The sequence below is a fragment of the Erinaceus europaeus genome, chromosome 1 (genome assembly GCF_950295315.1).
Source record: "Erinaceus europaeus chromosome 1, mEriEur2.1, whole genome shotgun sequence".
Lineage (NCBI taxonomy): Eukaryota > Metazoa > Chordata > Mammalia > Eulipotyphla > Erinaceidae > Erinaceus > Erinaceus europaeus.
Genome location: NC_080162.1, coordinates 52,983,216 through 53,008,693, shown reverse-complemented (window position 1 = coordinate 53,008,693; position 25,478 = coordinate 52,983,216). Strand labels below are relative to the sequence as shown.

Genomic DNA, 25,478 nt, shown 5'->3' with positions numbered 1-25,478 from the left:
TTGAAAAAAGACACTATGTTCTATTTGATTTTAAGTGATAGCATTTATTCACTGGACTTCAACCAAGCTTTCAAGGACACATGAGGTTCTAGTGATGTTGCTTGTGCCCAACCATGGGTGTCATAAGAATATACTTGTCACATCTCCTGCTGAGGGGAACATGATTGATTGATGATTCAGCTGCTGCTCTCTGGATTCAGTGAAAGATGATCTTTTCTTGAACCAGTTACTAAGCAAATTAGATATAACTAGTATGGATCATTTCTGTGGGATATCATGCTTTGGGAGGATTTTCTTTCTTTCTTTCTTTCTTTCTTTCTTTCTTTCTTTCTTTCTTTCTTTCTTTCTTTTTTGTTTCTTGTTTGCTTGAAGACATCCCATTGACTTGGCCAAGATCTTCTTAGAAACTGTGTTAAAGTCTGAAACTTCTCAGTCCTCCTTCCTTACCCCTCTCCTGTGCAGGGCTCAGGCCTGCACTGTGGTCTGAAATTCTGTGCCTGCTCTGGCCTTCCTTCTTGATGTTTCAGATCTCACCCTTCTCCCACCCCAGTAAGTGCCTTGAGTCTTTTCAGCCTGTCTCGGTAACTGCTTTTCATGTAACACAAACCAATATACTACTTCTCTCCCCAAGTGGTGCCTCTTATCCTGCTATTAAAATTCTTCCAGGACACAGTACAAGCACTTTATTTCTTCCACATAAATTTTGGCCCCTCCCCACTGCTACTCTGAAATGATTTTTGCTATACAATTCCCATAGCAATTTCTGCCTCTCATTTGGCATTTACTTATTTTATTTAATTAATTAATTTTTTAAATTAGTGCACTGGTCAACTCTGGTTTATGGTGGTGTGGGAGATTGAACTTGAGACCTTGGAGCTCAGGCATGAGAATCTTTTTGCATAACCATTATGCTGTCTCCCTGGCCTACATTTGGCATTTATGTTCCTGACCTTGAGTTCTACTTATTTGTGTTCTGCCTGACCTTTCCATTAGATGATAAGTACATTGAGCACATGAACTGCTTCTTGTTAATCTTGATTCCTCTGGGTAACATATTTCCTTATTTGTAATAATAATAATTGGCATTTATTCAATACTTTAAATGTGTCAGGCTCTACCAGGAATACTTTTACATGCATTAATTCATTTAGCCTTGTCAAGTGGGATAGATAATATTATTATTTTACATATGAGTAACAGAGGTTAAGAATCTTGTCTAAGGTGCTAATAGTTTGTAAGGGGGCAGAGTCAGAATTTGAACCCTGGCAGTGTGCTTCATTGTTGTCTTCTCAGTGCAAGTTATTTATTTTTTTTATTTGATGCCAAGTATGGCCCACACTTTGTGCATACATAGTATTAAGAATTCCAGAGGGAGCAGGGCAGTAACGCAGCAGGTTAAGCGCACATGGTGTGAAGTGCAGAGACCGGCTTAAAGATCCCGGTTCGAGCCCCCTGCTCCCCACCTGCAGGGGAGTCGCTTCACAGGTGGTGAAGCAGGTCTGCAGGTGTCTATCTTTCTCTCCCTCTCTCTGTCTTCCCCTCCTCTCTCCATTTCTCTTTGTCCTGTCTAACAATGATGACATCAATAACAACAACAATAATAACTACAACAACAATAAAAAAACAAGGGCAACAAAAGGGAAAATAAATAAATAAATATAAAAAATTAAAAAAAATTTCAGAGCTTGCAATTTCAAATCTGGAAATATATATATTGCCAAAGACATGATTTTATTTTTTATTTTTATTTATTTATGAGAAAGATAGGAGAGAGAAAGAACCAGACATCACTCTGGCACATGTGCTGCCGGGGATCGAACTCAGGACCTCATGCCTGAGAATCCAAAGCTTCACCACTGCGCCACCTCCCGGACCACAAAGACATGATTTTTATATAGTGGGTTTTAAGTCTATGGGGGAATAACCAGCCCCCAGTGTTGATGATTTTAAAAGTTCTTAAAGCCTTCTTGCTTTAAAGATCTCCACTTCCAACATTAATGGAAAGTACTCCTCTTCACTCTTAGGTTCTCATTTGTATTGTTTTCTGCACTTTCATTCTGAGGCTGACTCTGCCAGGTATAGGACAGATGGTCTGTCATAGCCAGTGGGCCTTGAGCAGACTGTAGCTTCTCCTCCTGCTTCCACCTTGCTTCCTGAGTTGATTCTTCTTGGCTCTATTTGGCATGAGCCATGAGCCTGTTCTTATAGTAATACTTAGTAAGGGAGATCAAGTACTGTAACTGGTAGCCTGGGTCACTTGCTCTGTACTTTCAGATTGAATCTCACTCTGATTCAGATTTTTCTGAGAAAGCAGTTCTGTGAAGGCATTTTAACATATGCCCACACAAGATATGCCGATGCCCATATATACCACAGATATGAAGTTCATTGACTTTGTGTTAATAGTCCTAGATCTTTGAGAAAATCTTAAATGTCATTCTATACATCCTAGTTTGAAGTAGTAGTCACTTTTGAATATTTATGTAAGTTGAAGGAGATAAGTAAATGAATAAATAAAATTTTATCATTTTAATAGATAATCATTCTTTGAGTCTGTCTAAACTTAACATTAGAACTTTGGTGGTGTGTGTGGTAAGGAACTATACCCCTCTTATTCTGAAATCTTGTAAATCACTATTAAATCACAAATAAAAAATAAACAATAGTGAAAAATATATACATTATCTGACAGTCATTATATATATACTTGCTGGGTACCTGCTATGTACCAAACTAAGCCCCAGTATTGAGGGATTTTCATTCTGTTAGGGTGGTAAACAATAAAAAAGAATATACATATGTGTTTATAGATATGTATACATATATGTAATTTCATGTAATTATTACAGAAAAATGAAGCTTGACAAGGGTGGATATGTGTTTGCATACTTGTTTAGATAGGGCCTGGGAAGCCCTTTCTGAAGAGGAGTTTAGAGCCAAGACCTGGGTTAAGTGGAGACCAGCTTTGTATAGTTATTTTTGGGAATGATTTTCCAAACAGAAACAGCTCAAAGATTGTAAGTCATAAATAGGAATGGAAATCACTGTGAGTCAACTGAGTTAGAAGAGAGGGTAGGGCAAAGGATTAGGAGTAGGAGATGGAGGGTAAAAATAAGACCAGGTAGGGTGTGAGGGTCTCAGTAAGGACTTACTTTTTTTCTCTAGGTAAGAGAAACCCCAAGGAAGCTAATAGCAAGAGATTAACCTTTTACCTTTGAATTTAAAGGAATCGCCATGGTTTAAACCTGGAGAATAGACTTGCTCATTTAGCCAACCAGAAACCAGTTGACCACAAGTTTTCTTTGGCTTCCTTTAAAAAAGGTCAAATCCTTTGCCTCTGTACTGTGATAGGGGACAGAGAAGAAAAAGGGAAGAGAAAGGAGTGGCTGTAGAAGCCATAGCAGACACAGGTTTTGAGGAAGACAGAGGAACATGACCTATGTCCTTCCTTGCTGTTGCTGTAGGTAATGATTACAAGACAAGACAGGAACCAATTGTTCAAAAAAAAATCTAGAATGCTGTGGACCATGTAATGAGTTCCAAGCAGCTGACAAAGCTTTGTAACAGTACAGATATAGGTTTGATATGTTGTTCAAAATTCTAGTAAAAGGCAAAAAACAGACACATAGAAAGTACTCCCTGATGTTGAGGGGAAAATGTAGTGCCAGTGGCTAAAGGAAGAATAGGTACAGGAAGATATTGATAGGTTAGGACAATATTAATTTGTCTATGTAAACAACTGACCTTCAAAGCAGCTAACACTTCAGGTTGCCTCTATTTCAGATACCTGGTTAAAAAAGGATCCCTGCTAGTGCTTTATGTTGTTTTTTAAATGAAAAGACCTGAGGAATCTCATTAATTGAAAAGACATAGGATTTTTTTACATTTAAATTTTATTATTATTATCTTTTTTTGCCTCCAGGGTTATCTCTGGAGGCAAAAAAATGCCTGCAGTATGAATTCACTGCTCCTAGCAGCCATTTTTTCCATTTTAGTTATTATTGTTATTGTTGTTGTTATTATTGGTGGTGTTATTGGATAGGAGAGAGGAAGGGAAGACAGAGGAGGAGAGAAAGGTAGACACCTGCAGACCTGCTTCACCGTTTATTAAGTGGCCAGCCTGCAGTTGGGGAGCCAGGAGCTGGAACTAGGATCCTTATGTGGGCCTTTGTGCTTTGCTCCCTGTGCACTTGACCCAATGTGCTATCGCCCAGCCCCCACATGTGATTTTTATGAACTTATCAATGTTGCTAACCAAGTGTGACATGAAACAAATTTTGTTCTTATAGTTTGCCTGGCTAACGTGGGGGTGCCTCTTCCTGGGCTCATACTCTCTGGGTTGGAGAGAACTCGACTGGAGCCAGCCTGGGCTGCTACTCACTCAGTGACTCTGGAGTGATGAATCATGAACTCGTGGTGGTATGGCAATGCAATATCTCTATTGATCAGAGAGCCAAGGCTTTTTAAAAGGCAGACCCGGAAGTGGCAGGTTGGAAACGGAAATGGCTAGGAAAGGGGCGGAGAAAGGCAAAAGTGGGCTGGAAAGGTAGGCATTTCCTTAGCAACTGTTGCGAGGGTTTTAACTGGTAGGATTAATAATAATACCCTGGAGGCAGGGAGGTTCTTGAGGGTAGAAAGAAGATAGATCAAAGGAATGGAATGGGTGGGGATCTTTCAGGCAAAACGATGATATAGATAGGTCATAGTATCAGGAATGCAGGGTGCTTTGTGAGCACTGCCGAGCTCAACCACATCCTCACAATTTCCCGACAATAGTTGATAATCAGTGCCACATTTAAGTTGAGCAAGGAAAAGATGACTTATTTGGGCTGAGGATTCTAGGTCTTGTAAGTGAATCCTGTCATGATTGGAAATTTGATCTCCTTTTTGCCTTCAGAGGTGTTTAACATTTGCTCTCTTGAGCTTAGTACAAACTAATGAATGGCTGGAAAAAGACAATTCCTTATTTTACATATATACATATATATAATATATATAAATGATGACTAGAAAAACAACTTTTCCTAAAGATTGCAAAATTTCTTTATAATAGGTTGTTGCAAGGCATTCTGTATTGTAACAGTTTAATTACAATGTTGGGTAATGGAAATTTAGATTATTTGCAATTAAAGAATTTTAGTTTTGGTAAAAATTCTTGAATGCACTTCAGAGTTGAAAAGTAAGACAGGTTTGTAGAAAATTCTGAGTCCATGTTATGTCTGATGAGTTGTTCCTTTTTTTATGGTAAATTTTCAGACTTTGAAAAAAAAATTCATTCTCATAACAACCTGGCATCTATTTTCTCCCCAAAATGGAAAACAGTTTTGTAGTTTTCTGGCTATAAACTTGTACATACTCATTATAATCATTTGACTGAATTGAGTAAATAAGAAGATAATATAAGTGTGAAAAAACTTCACATTTACAGTTCTTTCACTGTTAAGATTTTGATAAATGTGTTTTGTGTGTTCTTGCTTATGTGCATTTAAGTAAAGTTCTACATGAATATTCATTGTACATGATTTGATACTTTATTTTTTATTTAATACAACTGGTATATTTTCCTCATCTGTAAGTGGAGACTCACATAAAACTTAAATGACTGTCGGGGGTCGGGCAGCAGTGCAGTGGGTTAAGCGCACATGGTGCAAAGTGCAAGGACTGGCAGAAGGATCCCAGTTTGAGTCCCAGCTCCCCACGTGCAGGGGAGTCACTTCACAGGCAGTGAAGTAGGTCTGCAGGTGTCTGTCTTTCTCTCCCCCTCTCTGTCTTCCCCTCCTCTCTCCATTTCTCTCTTTCCTATCCAACAACAACAACATCAATAACAACAACAATTATAACCACAACAATGGTTAAAAAAAAAAAAAACAACAAATCAACCAGGGTCACAAAAGGGAAAAAAATGGCCTCCAGGAGCAGTGGATTCGTGGTGCAGGCACCAAGCCCGGCAATAACCCTGGAGGCAAAAACAAAACAAAACAAAACAAAACAAAACAAAACAAAACAAAACAAAACAAAACAAAAAAACCAAAAAACTTAAATGACTGTCTGGTTCTCCAATGAACTCATACAATGAATTCTCTACCATCTAGTCTCTAATTTGTGAGTTTCAGGCCTGCCATTGCTGTCAGCATACTATGGCCTAGGAGTAAGAAGAGCGAGTGCCCAGCAACCCAAGGGGCCTTTGCTATCATATATAAGGGATAAATGAGATGTGACAATATTTAGGTTGTCAACAGAATAGGGGAGAGTGTAGTGATGGTCTGATAGTAAAAAGAGCTGCTTAGGGAAGGCCATTTCAATCACTGCTGAGGGAATATCTGTCAATACTCAATTGAGGTGAGCAGGATGTGAGCCTGACTACCTGGTCTTGTGTTCTGTCAATGGCTTAGCCTCTTTGACTCTCCTACTGTCTATAAACACAGCACTTATAAGGACTGTTGGAGGACTGAGTTAATATACAGAAAGATCTTTTGTAATTTGTTGTTACAATTTAACAGTAATTATTTAACAAAAGTAAGATGGCTTTCTCTACCTTCAACACGACTTACTATCAATCTTAATTGTTGGAAATAGAAAGTTAGGTTTTATCATTTAGCTCTCACTTTATCCATTCTATATAGACTCTTTCCTCTTTTCCTGGTGAGTAGTTTTGATAATAATATAGCCCTAATTCATGTCAATGAAAGTAGAAACAACTGTACATTGACTTAAAAAGTAAGATGAAACTTGAATCTTAGGGAAGAAATATATAAGCCAGATTTGATTTAAACAATGTATTTTACAGATAAATAGATAGTTATATTGGTATTTAAAATCTGTTAACAAGTTTTAGAATCCCGCATTTGAAGCAGTTATTATTTTAAAATAGTAACAGCTCACTTAAAATCACTTTATCACTTGATATTTGGAGTATATTTTTATACGCTATTGTCTTTAAACAGAAACTATCTGTCCTGGATCACCTACTGTTAGCATCGGTCTGATTTCTAAGAATTTCACTCTAATTAAACTATAAAGTAATGAAGATAAATGCATCTCTGCAAGTAAAATGAGATGGCAGTAATTTTTATAACCTTTTTTGCTTCTGTTCTACAGTCTGATTTTACTTCAGCATCTACAAAGATGTTTTTGGTTTCAAGTAACAGAAAATCAGAATAGGAATGCAAATGATAAGGACTCTTTCTCCCTATGAAAAGCAGTCTCAAGATAGGATTTTTCCCAAATAAGCTAAGTCAGCAGGCCACTGATTTCTGCAGTCCAGACTCTTCACCTTCCTGCTTTGCCATCCTTACTATCTTTATTGTGGCTGGGATGGCAAAAAGCCCAAAGCCATTACAGGCATTTTACCCAGATAGCAAAAAAGGATAGAATTCTTTGTGTCTCTTTAAGAACAATGAATCTCTGCCAGACAACTTTGTCAGACTTCCTTTTCTTGTTGACCACCATTGGGCCACATGACTGTGCCTAAGCTGATTACTGGAAAGGGACATGTTATGACTGTAATTAACTTAGCATTATCGTATTCCATCCTCTGGGACTGGGGATAGATTAACTTTTTTTGAAAGACTTTTTTTTTTTGTATTGACATAGAGAGGTGTTAAGTCTAATTCTTTTTTTTTTTTTTATTGTTGTAGTTGTTGTTATTGGTGTCATCGTTGTTGGATAGGATAGAGAGAAATGGAGACAGGAGGGGAAGACAAGGGGAGAGAAAGAGAGACACCTGCAGATCTGCTTCACTGCTTGTGAAGCAACTCCTCTGCAGGTGGGGAGCTGGGGGCTCAAACCGGGATCCTTACGCCAGTCCTTGTGCTTTGCGCCACCTGTGCTTAACCCTCTGCACTACTGCCCAACGCCCTCTTTTTTTTTAATCATTTTTTTTTATTGGGGGGATTAGTGGTTTACAGTCAATAGTAAAATACTATAGTTTGTACATGTGTAACATTTCTCAGTTTTCCACATAACAATTCAACCCTCTCTAGGACCTCCTCTGCCATCATGGTCTGAACCCTTCCCTCTGAAAGGCTATTTTTGTGGACAAGACAGGAGTTCTATTAGGAAGAGGAAGTGTTGGTTTGTGGGTAGGATGAAGAAGAGGCTGGAGGGAAATCAACATTAGCTGCTCTAGGCCACTCTCACTTTTTAGTTTAAATGCTGTGGAGAACACCCATGCAAATGAATTGTTAGATAGCATACATTTTTTAATATGTGTAGATTAAGGAAATAGTTTTTTAAAGTTCAAATGTGTAGTTGGCATGTACATGGCTTTAAAGTGTATACTACATTTATTAGCAGGCCTAAAAGATGCCTTTTTACTTAGTCTCCTGAAAATAGGAATGCATAGGTAAGGAATCAGAATGTTTCTAGAGTATTTTACCTGGGATTTTAGTCTCTTTTACCTTCTGTTGGCTCTGACTAGTGGTGCTTGGGCAATGAAGTACTTGCATATCAGCTGTTTTCCCTGGAGATGACTGAGAATTTATTTGCAGTGTGAATCTCCTTAGAGTGGTAGGGCACAAGGCTGGTTAGCTCTGATGCTTAATTGATTGGGTTAGGTATGAAACATTTGCTGCTTTACTTTACATCATAAATTGCATATATGAATCTCCCATTCTTTCACATATGTCCAGTATTTCAAAGCACGACTTAAAAAAAACCCTTGTGTCTAGCACATGACTTATTCTCAAACAAATATTTTGAGTGGAATCAAGGTTGAAACTGAGACTAGGTGTTTTTTTTTTTAAAGTGAATATGATAGAGGAAGGTTGAGGAGTGTTGAAGACAATGAAAGAACTTATTATCAATATGGACCATGTAAGACAAAATAGAAAAAAAATGTGAAGACTTTATGGGAATTATAAATTGTCAAATGGTGGAGTCATTAGATTCAAGGGCCATGTATAGTTGGAGTTATTGGAATTGGGTTTCCAGAATGAATCAGCAGGAAAGATAAGAAATGCCATGAATGAATTGATTGAGACTCAGTTTTGGAGGCTATAACTAATGCTTGGGTTTAGAATCTGACTGTGGGCATCGATGGCAGATATATGATGGAGGACATCCTCTTTAGAGATGAGGAAGTTAGGTAGTGTCAATACTGAAATCAGTGTAGTTATGGGGAAAAAAATGAGTCAGATCCTGAAACCTTCTAGAGAACAGACTAGCATCAGTGAAATTTAGTGCATGTGATTTATGTCATTAGGGATAACTGGTATGCAGACTGGATGTGGGGAGCACTGAGTACATGTGAGGGTAAGCCCCAATATAGTCTAGATACTTCAGTAAAAGGGGCAGGGAGGATACCAGCCTCATTTGGGCCTAATGGTATCTGAGTATAAGAGACAGAGTATGAGTATAAGAGACAGAGGAGGATAATGAAATTGCTTCCCTGCAGACTGTTAAGTTCTTAAGCTGTGTCTTCAGGAGCTGTCAGGTTTTAGGGCGAAGGAGATCCTTAGAGATAGGATAGAAGAAAGGAGATTTGGTGAATGTTATCAGCTATAGTGGGTAGGAGGACTGTATTTAGGAAGCTGGGCTGAGCTTAGGTGATATTTAGAGCTTTATGTTTTTAAAAAATATTTAATGAGAGAGATAGATGAGAATGAACCACATACCATTCTGGTACATGCATTGCCAGGGATCAGACTCAGGACCTCATGCTTGACAGTCCAACTCTTTACCCACAGTGCCACCTCCCAGACTGCAATACTTAGAACGTTATGAGGGTGACATTCAGAGAGGAGTGTCATGTGAAAAAACTTGGATTTCCAGAAAGATGGGTGAAAACTAAAGTGCAAGACCAGGGGGACATTCCTGGGGGTATGCATGGGGGTGCACTGTTACTTCTTCTCATTAGCGTCCTTATTGAGTGTGATCTCTAGGTGTTTTATAATAATGAGGCAAGAGGGATGAAGGTCTTCAAAGGAGCAACAGGAGGAGCTCCCATAATTGAGATATGATAATGGAGTAAGAATTATTCTTAGGCATTCCATGTCAAATAATGCCAGTGATGTTTATTCCTAAAATTGAGTGTATGTTGGGAAATTGTGCAGATGTGGTTGAGTTAGGCAGGGCCCACAAACCACCCTATGCTAGTATGGCCCTTCCTTTTATCTACATATCAATCTTCTGCTTTGTCTTATAAATGACTGAAGGCCTCCTCCCCTCAGGTTATTGCTAATCCCCACCAGTTAAAACCCTAGCAACCATTGCTATGAAAGCTTTCTATTTTCCAGCTCTTTCTTTTCTCCATCCCCTTTCCCAGACATCTTTGTTCCCGACTTGCCACTTCCAGTTTTATCTCATAAAACCCACTTCTGTTCCTGGTTTTGTTCCCACGTCCTGACCTGGAGAAGGGCTGGCGTGCGCAGTGGGAGGCAGCCATTAAGGTTTGGCGCCACATGGCTTAACCCTCTGTGCTCACACCAGACTCTGGTGCACCCACCTGAATAAAGATTTGTATTGCTACCACCACGAGTTTGGTTCCTGGATCGTCTCTCTCTCTCCCACCCTCAACGCTAGCCTGGCAAGTGTAGATTGAAAATTTGAGCTGAGACATTAGCATAATGGTTATACAAAAGACTTTGATGCTTGAGGCACCAATGTCTCAGGTTCAGTCCCTGGTACCCCCATAAGCCATTGCTGAGCCGTGATCTACATTTAAAAAAAAAGGCACTTAAGACAGTTCCCTGAAATTTGAAGTCTTCATGGTGTTAAAAAGAGTGTTCTTGTAGAATGCATTTTGTTCGCTAACTACTGAAAGCTTAACAGAGATTCTAGAAATAACCTTTACTGGTGTGAGAAGGTGTGAGAGGAATGTCAAACAAGGTGTTCTTATCTGCAGGCTGAATTTAAAAGATAAGTAGGGACACCACCCTGTTCACCTGATTTCCCTATACCACATTGGGACTTCCTATACCACATTGTCGACCAGATCATGTTTCAGAGTCCTGATGAGCTGGGCTGGATGGAGTCTTTCATTTGTTGTGTAAGTTAATATTCTCACCCTTACAAAGATTTTATTTTTATTCAATACAGAAGACTTTTTTGGTCTGAATATATATGCATTTTTTTACATGTGAAAATTTCTCTTTAAGAATAGTGATGATTGTAAGAATCTTGGTTTACTATTGAAATGCAAACAACATACCTACAGTCTTATGGCATGATTACCTGGTAAGTCTTAAAAGGGCTTCTTTGCTTTTAGGTTTTTACCTTCTCACCAGGTAAATTTTTTGCCTGCTCTTGACAACGATATTGCATACACATGATGTAAAGCCTGGGAGTCGGTTGGTAGCACAGCAGGTTAAGCGCAGGTGGCGTAAAGCACAAGGACCAGTATAAGGATCCCGGTTCCAGCCCCTGGCTCTCCACCTGCAGGGGAGTTGCTTCACAGGCGGTGAAGCAGGTCTGCAGGTGTCTTTCTTTCTCTCCCCCTCTTTGTCTTCCCCGTCTCTCTCCATTCTCTCTGTCCTAGCTAACGATATCAATAATCACAACAGTAATAATTACAACAATAAAGCAACAAGGGCAACAAAAGGGAATAAATAAATAAATAAATATTTTAAAAAAGAGTTAAAGCCTAGAGTCAGAAAATGGAGTCTCTGTCTCCTCTGGTTAGCACTCATCACCAATGACAAACAGTTTCTATCAGTGGGAAGTATGTTCTTGGATCCATTTTATCTTCCTTTCCTTTTTTAAATGGAGGGATGATGTATTGTTCTACAGGGTACCTTTCTGTGGGATTGGTAATAATCATGGCCAGTGAAACTGCTTTGCGCAGAATTAATCTTCTGAATCAACACTTCCACAATAATGTTGCCTAATAAATCATCCCAAATTTTAAATCTTACATATGCCTTACAACTTTTTAGTTTTCTCCTGCATGGGCTACTTTTTACCAAAGCAATTCTGCAGTGAACTGTATTTACCTAGGTTGGTTCTGGCTTTGCTTTGTGAGCTTCCTCATTTCCCTTGATCCAGCAACAGCCTGAGACTTCCTCAGTCACTGCTATGTTGATGCTGACTGTGAGTGGTTAAAGCAAGTTAGGAGATCAAGGTGGGTGTGTTGCAGGGGAATGAGAGGGAACAGGGCAAAGGACACAGAGGTCCCCTCTAAGTTCCACTGGTAGGGTTCTAGAATGATGTCTGCATGGAAGAATTACAAGCAAGACAGTTATATTTCAGGGAGATGAGCATTTATTGAGACAAAACTGGGAGAGAAAAGGAAGGAAAGTACATGCCTTAGAGGTGTATAGATGAGAAAGAGGGAGAGAGAGGGGGAAAGGATAAGGGGGAGAGAGGGAGAGAGGGAGAGAGGGAGAGAGGGGGAGAGGGAGAGAGGGAGAGAGGGAGAGAGGGAGAGAGGGAGAGAGGGAGAGAGGGAGAGGGAGAGAGGGAGAGAGGGAGAGAGGGAGAGAGGGAGAGAGGGAGAGGGAGAGTGGGAGAGAGGGAGAGAGGGAGAGAGGGAGAGAGGGAGAGAGGGGGAGAGAGAGAGAGAGAGAGAGAGAGGCTGGGTGGTGGTGCACCTGGTTGAGCGCACATGTTACAATGTCCCAGGACGGGGGAATGTCCCTGCAGGGGAAAAGCTTCATGAGCAATGAAGCATGTCTGCAGGTGTCTCTCTGTCTCTCTCCCTCTCAGTCTCCCTCTGGCCTCTCAATTTCTGTCTCCAATAAATAAAAGTAATAAAAAGAGGGGTAAGAAAGAGATTGATTTTTGTTCTTTTAAGTTTTATCTGGGCTCCAGGAATGTGAGATTGATTTTTGTTCTTTTAAGTTTTATCTGGGCTCCAGGGATGTGAGGGACCCTGAAGGAATTTAACTTCAGTCATTGTCTTCAGTGCTCACATCTGTTTCATTTGCATTTTATGACCTTAGTTGTCAGGTAGAGAGGGCAATATTGGCACAGGATGCAGCCACTTTGGCCTTCTAGCTTCTTTTCTGACTTCTTTCAAGGTGCAGGGTAGGGCTTGCTTTTTCTTAAGCAGAGCTCTGACAGGTGGACCTTATCAAAAGGTGTAGTTGGAAGGAAAGAATGATTTGTGCCACTTTTATAAAGTACCACAAGTGGGGAAAGAGGATGGAGACTTAGTCAATTGTTTAAAGGTGAAATCACCAGAATCACATCTGTCTGTAAAGAAGTACTGCTTTACTAATGGTATTTGTCAACATCATTTGTGTTGTGTCAACATCATTTGGTATTGTCAACATCATTTGTGTTGTGTCTGATTAGTTTATTTTCCTTGTTCTCACTGTTTCTAAATCACGTTTCCCAAGCCACCTTGAATTCTTTATTTAATTCTTTCTCCTACCCCCAGCTTGTGATCTTCAGCATTATGCCTTCAGTGCCATAGTCAAGGGAATTTGAATAAAATAGTAAATGATACCATTTTTGACTACACAGATATGTAGTTGGGACTATGATAGCTCTTAGCTCTGGGGCTGGTGAGATAGCATGGAAGTGAGTGAAGTGTTAAAGGGGATCTTTCTCTACTAAGAAGATGCTGAACTGAGCTCCTTCCTCCTTTTGATGGTAACCACTAGAATAACTACCCTCTCCTTTGATGCTTTGCTGTGGTCTGCTGAAGCAGGCTTTTGTGAAGCTCAGTTCAGAGCCTCTTAACTGAAAAGAAGTAGACTTGCTATTGGAAAGCCTTAAATATGGAAGGAAATGGAGGGATAATCCTACTGGTTTCATAAGTGTGTATATTAGTAGTGCTTATTGCTGTGCTGGGATTAAGTGCCATTTAATGAGGGACAGTTTACGTATATGAGTTTCATGAATCACTGAGTATTATGGCTTTCAGAACAAGCTGGGTTATTGAAATCTGGTGAGATGGCCTTTGCCAGGGGCTAAGTAATTATAAAACAACTAACATTTACACAATGCTTACTGGCATCCTTCTAAGCAGTGTGCATAGACTCATCTTATCACCAAGCAATACTGTGATGTGAGTGCCATTGTTAGCTCTATTTCTCATATGAGGAAACCAAGGCACAGGGTATTGTCTAAGACAATAGTAGTTCCTGGACTTGAACCCACACAGTGTGCTTCAAAAATGTTTGTCTTTGTCCTTTGCTATTACTTTTCAGCTAGATGTGGGTTTTAGTGTGGAATAGAAAAGATACTTTCTAACATGAAGTGAAGAAGGTGAATTCCTCATTATTAATAGCTGAATAGTATTCTACCAAGTATATGTACCACAATTTTCTCAGCCACTCATCTGTTGTTGGACACCTAGGTTACTTCTAGGTTTTGGCTATTACAAACTGTGCTGCTATAAACTTAGATAGTGATAGGGACATGCAAAATCACATCATGACAAGTGATATAAATACAAATTCCACAAACCAGGAACAAAATTTGTGGCTGCTGGTTGGTGGAGAAAAAGAATGAAAAATTAAAGATCCCTTTAAAACACAATTATGAAAAAAAAAATCAGTTATGACATTCCCTAGCCTCAGTGAAGCCCCATGGTGGTTGCTTCCCTTGGTTAATCTGAATGTTCTTGCCTAAATTTTGTGACTGTTTTAAGGCGACAAGTTGGCATTCAGACAATGAGAATATCACTTCAGAGACACCTTTCCAGTGTTGGCTGTGTAGTTTAGGACTTGTTCTCCCTTGTCCTTTCCTGGCCCTTTGAGGTATTGGGAAGACATTGAGAGCTTCTCCTTGGGGGAATCAGCAATCCCCATCTTTACTGCTACTCATTCCCCTGCTTCTTACCTGTCTTCTTTTCCTCCTCTTCTTTTTCATCTGGCTCTTCTGTTCATTCTCAGGGTGATGAATTATTTCTATATATTCCTGACCTAGTTTCTATTCCTAGTCTTGATTTATTTCCATTTGTCTCTGAGACCTTAGCATAACTCAGGTGGAATTGGAAGACTGGACAGGGATGTTCAGCCCTACATCACATGAGGGCTAGAACCTGAGGTTTCTTTATATTGAGATTTGTGCTCCATCTGCCTCCCGGAGTTGTGGTGAAGTCAAATAATACGAGTTCATGAAAGTGCCCTTTAAAGTATGAAGTTTTTTCCATAAATGGAAAATAGTATTATTATTTCAACTTCCCTAAGTCTGGTGTTTTTTGAACTTCCTCACATTTGGCACTGGGGAAGTTGGCATGGCTAAGGGCTTGGTAAAGAGTATCTATCTGGGGGGCTGAGTGGTGGAGCACCTAGTTAAGCGCACATATTGCCAAGCGCAAGGACCCAGGTTCAAGCCCCTGTTCCTCACCAGCAGGGGGTCTGCATCACAAGCAATCAAGCAGGCCTGCAGGTGTCTGTTTTTCTCTATATCTTTCTGTCCTCTTTCAGTGTCTCTCTGTCTTGAAAGAAAAAATAGCAGGGGGTGTGGGGGGGAAATATATGTCCAAAGTTTGTGGTCATGCTGTTTTTTTTGTTTTCTGAATAGTCTTCCTACTATATTTTTATGTTTCTTAAAGTTACTTGGTTTACAAAGCAGGCCTTTGATACTTTTTTGTATTCTTCTTTCTTCTTCTTCTTCTTCTTCTTCTTCTTTTTTTTTTTTTTTTTCAAGTTTCTAGCCTGTGGTTACTAAAAAATCTATATTTCAATCTTATAAAAGATCCATGATGAGTCTTGTTTTTTGAAAACAAGGCAAAACAAGGAATCACCCAAGATCATGAATTAGAGATATAACATGTTTGATGTATATTTTTTGGTTTATATGTCTAGCAAATAGTATTGAATACTTTTTGAGTATAAAGCTGTTTTAGGGACTGGGGGTAGGGGTGTAGCAGTGAATAAAACAAATAAAATTTTGGCCCCTGTTCCATTTTCATCATAGTGAACATGCTTAACTAATGAAGAAGCACTTTAGATTTTTGGGATATGGCAAATTCTGCAGAAGGTATTCAAGGATTCCCTAGAACAATGCATAGCTCATTTGAATGCTAATATCATGTGGGTTAATGATACTAATTTCATTGTTAGATGCTTTCACACAGGCAACTCTATTAGTTATTAGGTTCTTTCTTTTTCTGTGCTTAGTTTATTTTGTCACAAAAAAGATATGATGAAATTAGTAGCTCCACAAAACTTTATAAATATATATGTGCATTATTTGAACAAATTAGGGCAGTTTTTTGCATGGCAGCTTTTGTCTGACACAATTATTAGAGTAAAATAATTCTTTAGACCCCCCCAACATTGTGCTAACTTTATAGAATTTAACATATTAATGAGAATGTTTACAAGTATTCATAGAATTTGTGATTGGCATTCTGTTAAAGATTGAATACCAACATATTTTTTTCCTTGTGTAACCCTTCAGGTAGATTTAAAAAAAATTTTTATTTATAAAATAGAAAATATTGACAAGACCATAGGATAAGAGGGGTACAATTCCACACAATTCCAACCGCCAGAGCTCTTAATCTAATCCTCTTCCTTGAAAGCTTTCCTATTCTTTTTTTTTAATTTATTTTTTATTTAAGAAAGGATAAATTAACAAAACCATAGGGTAGGAGGTATACAACTGAACACAATTCCCACCACCCAATCTCCATATCCCATCTCCTCCCCTGATAGCTTTCCCATTCTCTATCCCTCTGGGAGCATGGACCCTGGGTCGTTGTGGATTGCAGAGGGTGGAAGGTCTGGCTTCTGTAATTGCTTTCCCGCTGAACATGGGTGTTGACTGGTCAATCCATACTCCCAGTCTGCCTCTCTCTTTCCCTAGTAGGGTGGGTCACTGGGGAAGCGGAGCTCCAGGACACATTGGTGGGGTCTTCAGTCCAGGGAAGCCTGGCCGGCATCCTGATGGCATCTGGCCGGCATCCTGATGGCATCTGGAACCTGGTGGCTGAAAAGAGAGTTAACATACAAAGCCAAACAAATTGTTGAGCAATCATGGACCCAAAGGTTAGAATAGTGGAGAGGAAGTGTTGGGGGGGGGGGTATTCACTGCAAACTCTAGTGTACTTTTGCTTTCAGGTATATATTTTGCACTAGTTTATGGATACGTGTGAACATATGTTCTCTCTCACAGAACCTGGTCTATATCTAGGTTTTGGGACTTTGTTAGAAAGTGAACCACCTATTCATAGAATACTATGAAAGGAAATGTCTCACCCGAGTAATGAAGCTGAAGGGTTGTCATTCCACACCTGAAGTCTCTGGACACAGTCTGAGCTGAAGCATGTTGAGGTGGCAATCGTTGCATTGATTAGGTTGCGATTGGCAGATGCAGTATTATTTGATATGGATTGGGAGAGGCATGCGGGAAAGTGGGCCCTATCCTAAGGTTCCAGGACTGGGGGAAATATAGGCTCTATAGTGGAGATATGAGGTTCCTGCTGTCTTAGCGTTCAAAAAGACAATGGATAGTTAATGTTCTCATCATATTATTTGGTAATTGGGTTAACTTTGAAAAGTCCTTTTGTTAGAGTTTGTTGTATAGTATCCAGTATCTTGTGCTATTGGTTGCTTCTGATCTACTTGGTCTAGGCTTCTGAGAGAGTCTGCATATCAAATACACAGCCTATATATTAAAAGACTAAGTCAACCAAAAAGAGGTGTGTACTCCTATGTTCATAGCAGCACAATTCATAATAGCTAAAGCCTGGAAGCAATCCAGGTGCCCCAAAACAGATGAGTGGCTGAGAAAGCTGTGGTATATATACACAATGGAATACTATACAGCTATCAAGAACAATGAACCCACCTTCTCTGACCCATCTTGGACAGAGCTAGAAGGAATTATGTTAAGTGAGCTAAGTCAGAAAGATAAAGATGAGTATGGAATGATCCCACTCATCAACAGAAGTTGAGAAAGAAGATCTGAAAGGGAAACTAAAAGCAGGACCTGATCAAATTGTAAGTAGGGCACCAAAGTAAAAACCCTGTGGTGAGGGGTAGACATTGCAGCTTCTTGGGCCGGTGGGGGGTGGGGGTGGGTGGGTGGGATGGGACACAGTCTTTTGGTGTTGGAAATGGTGTTTATGTACACTCCTAGCAAAGTGTAGTCATATAAATCACTAGTTAATTAATAGGAGAGGGGGAAAATTAATTGTATGTCTCGAAGTTTTTGAAAGCTTTCCTATTCTTTATCCTTCTGGGAGTATGGACCCAGTATCATTATGGGGTGCAGAAGGTGGGAGGCCTGGCTTCTGTAATTGTTTCCCCACTGAATATGGACATTGGCAGGTTGATCCATACTCCCAGCCTGTCTCTCTCTTTCCCTAGTGGAGCAGGCATCTGGGGAGGTGGGCTTCCAGGACACATTGGTGGGGTCTTCTGCCGAAGGCAGTCAGGTTGACATCATGGTAGCATCTAGAACCTGGTGGGAGGTAGATTTTTGAAAGGTAGAGGTAGAGATACAGATAGAGGGAAAGAAAGCACAGCACCAGAACTTCCTTCAGTGTGGTGGGGGCCCAATTCAAAGGTGGGTTGTACACATGGCAAAGCAACACACTATCCAAGTGGCTTTTTTTACCTATCCACAGGAAAGTATTTAATTTTCCCTAAGGTTTGTCAATAGATTCTTCAAAAAGCTAACATTTTCGTCAAGACCCAATTATAAATGGTACAGTCTTGTTTGCCAAGGAATATGTGTAAAGTTGTGTTGAGAGTAGATTAATTAATTAATATGAGAGAATGAACAAGAGTGGAAGAAGAGAGAAAGAGGGATGCAGGTCTATGGTCTAGCAAACTGAACTATCTCTTCAAATTCACCCCTCTTTATCACCTATGTCAAAGCCCCTACAAGTCTCCAGGTATTTTTACTTCCCCATCCCCTAGTAAGAAGCTGTCTTGTCCCTCCACAAGTAATCTCTTGCTTCTAGCAGTTCTGTAAGTGCTGCGTCCCATGGCTCTGTGATCTCCTTGAATCAGTCTACTTCCTGCATGGGTGTGAGTGGAGGAGGTATGCCAAGTACATTAGAGAATTATCTTAGGTGGAGAATAAATGATGGGGGAATAGCATTTTCTTTGTTCTGTTTTGCCTTATAAGGGGGTAAAGATGGTTAATTCTGAGAAGGTATTGACCTAAATGGAATCTTTCTCTTTTCAGATAATGTGGATGCAAGTGATCTTAAGCAGTTTTTTGAGACCAACTATTCTCAGATATATTTCATCTTCTATGAAAATTTTATAACACTGGAAAATAGTTTGAAATTAAAAGGTAAGAATTTGGGCATTTGCCCCCTATATAACAGTTATTGTTTAGGGTTTTGATGCATTTTTATACATTTTCAAATTTTCTTTCTTGACAAGCAGAGCTGTGAGATGCAGCGGCTTACTTAGCTTGTTTGTTTCACTTGAGCTTTTCCTCATACAGTTATTAATCAAACAGCCAATGAGCTCAGTGTGGGGAGGGGGAGAAGAAAACCACAGAAAGCATAAGTCCCACCAGAATGATTTACTTAAAAAGAAAAGTAATATCATGCACAGTGTAAAAAAAGAAAAAAAAATACAGGTTCTACTTAAAAAATTTGAAATGAGAACTAAAGTATCCATTTTGTGCAGAACTCCCATCTAGTTCTTTAGAGGCAATCACTATTATAGCTTTGCATATTTTTCCACATTTGATATTTTAAAAAATTATTATCTTTATTGGATAGAGACAGCCAGAAATCAAGAGGGAAAGGAGAGAGAGAGAAAGAGAGATGCCTTCAGCACTGCATCACCAGTAGCAAAGCTTTCCCCCTACAGGTGGGAGCTGGGGGCTTGAACCGGGGTCCTTGTGCACTGTAACATATGCATGCTACCAGGTGCGCCACCACTCAGCCCCTCCACATTTGTTATTAATATATAGTGAATGACTGTAGTAGTACCCATATATGCATGTATAAAATATTCTTTGAGAAACGAAGCCAAGAAAGTCACAGTGCACATTTTCCTTTGGATGAATAGTCTGGTGTTTTTTCAAAGAGCCTTCTAGTCATTTTTTCCTGGGCAATTATTTAACCTCCTTCTGACTCACATCCCTGCTTTCATCATTAAGTATGTATCTAGGGACTTCAGGACAGAATTTGGCACATAGTATGCATTCAGTAAGTGTCAGTTGCCATTACTATTAGCTTCTTTTATTTTCATGTAATCTGTGTTGGAAATCTTTCCTGGTTGGCATGTCTATTTCTGTCTTAGCTTTAAATAGATACTATGTTGAATAGAAATGCAGTAATTCTGGTTGACTTCTGAATATCTCTGTCAGAATTGCTGAGTTTTAAGGTAAGAAAAGACTCCAGAGATTGGGTTGTCCATTGGGCTATCTTCATTTTTAGGACTGAGAAAACCCTGTCCTCATATTTTTCCACTACTGATGTAAAAATCACAGATCATTTAATTGTACAGGTATATTTCTACCCAGGTTTCAGGTTGATTAATTTGGAACTCATTTTTCTGATCAGTGATTTTTCAGAACAATATTTTTGAACTAGTAGAATAGATGTCACTTGTTAAACCTGTTGAGTCAGAAATGGCAGGTGAAACTCAGCAATCTCTGTGTTAATAAGACCTTTGAAGGATTGCTCCTGTTTTACTAAGTTTGAGAAGCAATGTTCTGTTTCATGTTTCTTTCATTAAACTAACAGACAGATACTATGTTGCCAGTAGTCTTGTTTTGCTTACCTGTAGATGAGAGGGTTTTATATACCTGATCTGAACCATATCTATCTTTATATCTCTCTCTCTGTGTGTGTATACACACACACACACACACACACACACACACACACACACATATATACACAGAGAGAGAGGTAAGTTGAGAGTGAAGAAAAGAGAGAGAGACCTGTAACATAGTTTCACCATTCATGAAGCCCCCCCCATTGCAGATGGGGGTGGAGGGCTTGTACCAGGGTCTTTGTAATGTGTAATACATGCATTCTACCAGATATGCCACTGCCTAACCCCCAAACCATACGTATGTTTGCATCCTGAAACATGCCTTACCATGTGGAACCTGACACTGGTAGTTCAATGTCTCTTTTACATTTAATATTTTATTTAACCACACATTCAATATTTGTTCGTAAAAACACTATGCTAAATCCCTGGGAGAAATTCAGAGTATTATATCCTAAATATGTTAATGGAGGACGGATTCTAATAGTTATAAACTGCTCTGGGAATAAGACTTACATCACTAACTGCTTAGCAAGTTAGAAAGTCATGTATACTGTAAAAGAGAAATATTCAAAATATTGTGGTTGTTGAGAGAAGGAGATAAATTTTTGCTGAGCAGAACTTATGAAGGGACCTTGAAGGAGATGTAGGATTTCAGGTGGATGAAAATGACACTGTAGATAGAGAGTGGAACATGAGCAAAGGCAGGGAGGCTATTTTTTAAAGAATATTATAATAAATATATTTTATAACATATTATGCATTTTAAAATAACTTTTTATTAGTGATTTAATATTGACAAGCTTGTGGTATAAGAGGGGTACAATTCCATACAATTCCCACCACCGGAGTTCCATATCCCCTCCCCTCCATTGGAAGGTTCCTTATTCTTTATCCCTTTGGGAGCATGGACCAAAGATATTTATGGGGAATAGAAGGTGGAAAGTCTGGCTTCTATAATTGCTTCTCTGCTGGACATGGGCTTTGGTAGGTCAATCCATACTCCCAGCCTATTTCTGTCTTTCCCTATTGGAGCAGGGCTCTGGGGAGGTGAGATTCCAGGACACATTGGTGAGATCTTCTGCCCATGGAAGTCATGTTGGCTTTATGGTAGCATCTGCAACTTGATGACTGAAAAGCACTAATATATAAAGCAGAACAATTTGTTTAATAATCAGGAACCTAAAGGTAAAAATATAGGAGATGAGATTTGAAGTCTTCATGTTGGAAAAACCTAGGAAGTCTATTTTAGCTATCTTCCAAAGAGCCCATGACTTTACTAATTTTTGACTGAATCCAACATCCAACATGCAGGTGGGCTAGGAGTATTGTCTGGGAAGATGGTGTCAGAGTTGAGGATAGGACTAGAAAGCTGGATCAGGACAGAGAGAAGCTCCCAAATATGGGGAAAGTATATAAATACTGTTAACTGTAAACCCTATTCATGTGCCCTAGGGCCCATGTTTATTCATATTTAGCACAGGAGCCTGTGTAACCTCTGCATACCTGTCAGTCTGAGCTCGAATTCTAAGGTCATAGCTAGGCACATTCTAGGCTGCACTCATTTCAGGACCAGTCTTCCTTGAGTAGTAGAGTATATTGACTCAGCCTTCCTTCAGAGAGTGGGGCAATTTCTACCACTGTTGTTCTACATTGAGGGCAATGTTCTGTAGAGGCCACAAGAGGGTTTATGATATTGTTCCTGATGGAGATGACCAGTGATATTGGAAAGAGGAATGTATTAGAGGTCTAGGCTCATGGGAGGCTATTTTTAGGGCACATGTGGAGAAAGCAGAAAACATGGGAAAGAGATTTTCAGGAAATCAAATTATGCTTGACTGACAAGAAGGCTTGGATTCATGGTTAGCAAGTTTGAATTTTTTTTTTTTTTTTTTTTTGGTGGCTACAACTCTTGGAAATGTTCGCTACTAAGACAGTATCTTGTTGTTTTGTCAGTGAGCCAGAGGTAGGAAAACTAGAGGCTGGTTTTTTCATTCATATGGGAACTGGTGAGCTCCAATCCAGGGAGGTGACTGTGAAGTGCAGAGAAAGTGTTAAGCTTGAATGTGCACTCTCTTCATGAGACTTAGATATAAGGAAAGGGGATGCAAACAGGCAAAGTCAAAGATGCTTTCAGGATATTGAATTTGGTTCATAAGTCACCAATTCTGCAGTAGGAAACTCTAGAAGGAAACTAGGTTTAGAAAGTAAGAAGATAAGTGAAGTTTTTCAGCCTATAGGGTACCCAGGTGTAGGTTTTGGCTATTAGTAAAATACAGAGGCTGGAGCTTGGGATCAAGGTGAAATTATTGCCAAAGAAGAAAATGTGTGTTGTGAAAGGAGAAAAATTAGAATTTTGGGGTGGATTCTTTCATCCAGCAGATAAATACAGGAGTTGAAAAAAGGGAAGAGTTGCTAGGAAACAGTTTTGTCTCAGAGCTCAGAATCATGTTGAATAAGGTAAGCCAGAAAGAGAAGGATGAATATGGGATGATCCCACTCAAAGACAGAAGTGGAAAAAATAAGAAAAGAAAGGAAAACACAAAGCGGAAATTGGACTGAAGTTGGTGTCTTGCACCAAAGTAAAATACTTTGGAGTGTGTGTAGGGGTGGGGTGGGTAGGGTTCAGGTCTTGGAATATGATAGCAGGGAAGGACCTAGAGGGGGTTAGATTGTTATGTGGAAAACTGAGAAATGTTACACACATACAAACTACTGTATTTTACTGTCAACTGTAAACCATTCATCCCCCCAATAAAGAAAAACAAAACAAAACAGAATTTCAAGAAATTAAAGGTGAACAATGACTTTTGTTACAAAAAGTTAACTAATGGAAGAGATTGTCACTGATTATTAAAGAAAAGTTATACATGAGCTGTGAGGTGAGAAACTGAGAAGAGAACAATGAAGTAACTTAGATGAGATATAATGGCTGCATATGAGAATTCTCTTCTAAAAAAAGTTTGATGATGGAAACAGAGGATTATATCTAATGTGTAGCTTGGCCATAGGAAGGTTTTGAATGATGCATTTACCTGTTTGCAGGGTGTGGAAACAGACTGATGCTATAAGGTATTCGGACAAGTGGTTGAGGCAAAATGAAGTAAAATCAAGAGGATATAGAAATTCTTTTTTTTTTTTAATTTATTTTTTATTTAAGAAAGGATAAATTAACAAAACCATAGGGTAGGAGGGGTACAACTCCACACAATTCCCACCACCCAATCTCCATATCCCATCCCCTTCCCTGATAGCTTTCCCATTCTCTATCCCTCTGGGAGCATGGACCCTGGGTCGTTGTGGGTTGCAGAGGGTGGAAGGTCTGGCTTCTGTAATTGCTTCCCCGCTGAACATGGACGTTGACTGGTCGGTCCATACTCCCAGTCTGCCTCTCTCTTTCCCTGGTAGGGTGGGTCTCTGGGGAAGTGGAGCTCCAGGGCACATTGGTGGGGTCTTCAGTCCAGGGAAGCCTGGCTGGCATCCTGATGGCATCTGGAACCTGGTGGCTGAAAAGAGAGTTAACATACAAAGCCAAACAAATTGTTGAGCAATCATGGACCCAAAGGTTGGAATAGTGGAGAGGAAGTGTTGGGGGGGGGGTATTCACTGCAAACTCTAGTGTACTTCTGCTTTCAGGTATATATTTTGCAGTAGTTTATGGATACGTGTGAACATATGCTCTCTCTCACAGAACCTGGTCTATATCTAGGTTTTGGGACTTTGTTAGAAAGTGAACCACCTGAGATGGAATTAGAGAATACAATGAAAAGAAAGGTCTCACCCGAGTAATGAAGCTGAAGGGTTGTCATTCCACACCTGAAGTCTCTGGACACAGTCTGAGCTGAAGCATGTTGAGGTGGCAATCGTTGCATTGATTAGGTTGCGATTGGCAGATGCAGTATTATTTGATATGGATTGGGAGAGGCATGCGGGAAAGTGGGCTCTATCCTAAGGTTCCAGTACTGGGGGAAATATAGGCTCTATAGTGGAGATGGGAGGTTACTGTTGTCTTAGGGTTCAAAAAGACAATGGATAGTTAATGTTCTCATCATATTATTTGGTAATTGGGTTAACTTTGAAAAGTCCTTTTGTTAGAGTTTGCTGTATAGTACCCAGTATCTTGTATGTAACTGTGCCATTGGTTGCTTCTGATCTACTTGGTCTAGGCTTTTGAGAGAGTCCGCATATCAAATACACACCCTATATATTAAAAAAGACTCAGTCTGTGTTTTAAGAACTTAGAGACATACAATTAATTTTCCCCCTCTCCTATTAATTAACTAGTGATTTATATGACTACACTTTGCTAGGAGTGTACATAAAAGCCATTTCCAACACCAAAAGACTATGTCCCACCCCACCCACCCACCCCCACCCCCCACCAGCACAGGAAGCTGCATGTCTACCCCTCACCACAGGGTTTTTACTTTGGTGCCCTACTTACAATTTGATCAGGTCCTGCTTTTAGTTTCCCTTTCAGATCTTCTTTCTCAACTTCTGTTGATGAGTGGGATCATTCCATACTCATCTTTATCTTTCTGACTTAGCTCACTTAACATATTTCCTTCTAGCTCTGTCCAAGATGGGTCAGAGAAGGTGGGTTCATTGTTCTTGATAGCTGTATAGTATTCCATTGTGTATATATACCACAGCTTTCTCAGCCACTCATCTGTTGTTGGGCACCTGGGTTGCTTCCAGGTTTTAGCTATTATGAATTGTGCTGCTATGAACATAGGAGTACACACCTCTTTTTGGTTGGGTGTTATGGAGTCCTTGGGGTATAACCCCAGGAGAGGAATTACTGGATCCTATGGAAGGTCTATGTCTAGCCTTGTGAGAGTTTTCCAGACTGCTCTCCACAGAGGCTGGACCAATTTACATTCCCAC

At 39.7% G+C, this 25,478-nt stretch overlaps 1 protein-coding gene and 1 pseudogene across 5 annotated transcripts in view; both read left to right on the top strand.

Annotated features, from left to right (window-relative positions):
* RALGAPA2 (Ral GTPase activating protein catalytic subunit alpha 2) overlaps positions 1-25,478 on the top strand; it is a 322,655-nt gene that overhangs the window by 11,970 nt on the left and 285,207 nt on the right. For all 5 annotated transcript variants that reach the window (XR_009548379.1, XM_060186046.1, XM_060186059.1 and 2 more), the window contains exon 2: positions 19,036-19,146. Coding sequence is in view for 4 of the 5 variants with exons in the window: in XM_060186046.1 (XP_060042029.1) it covers positions 19,036-19,146 (111 nt within the window). In the remaining variant the exon portion in view is untranslated. The remainder of the gene's footprint in view (positions 1-19,035; positions 19,147-25,478) is intronic.
* The window catches only part of LOC132536841 (translation machinery-associated protein 7-like), a 209,144-nt pseudogene that overhangs the window by 81,871 nt on the left and 101,795 nt on the right, over positions 1-25,478 (top strand).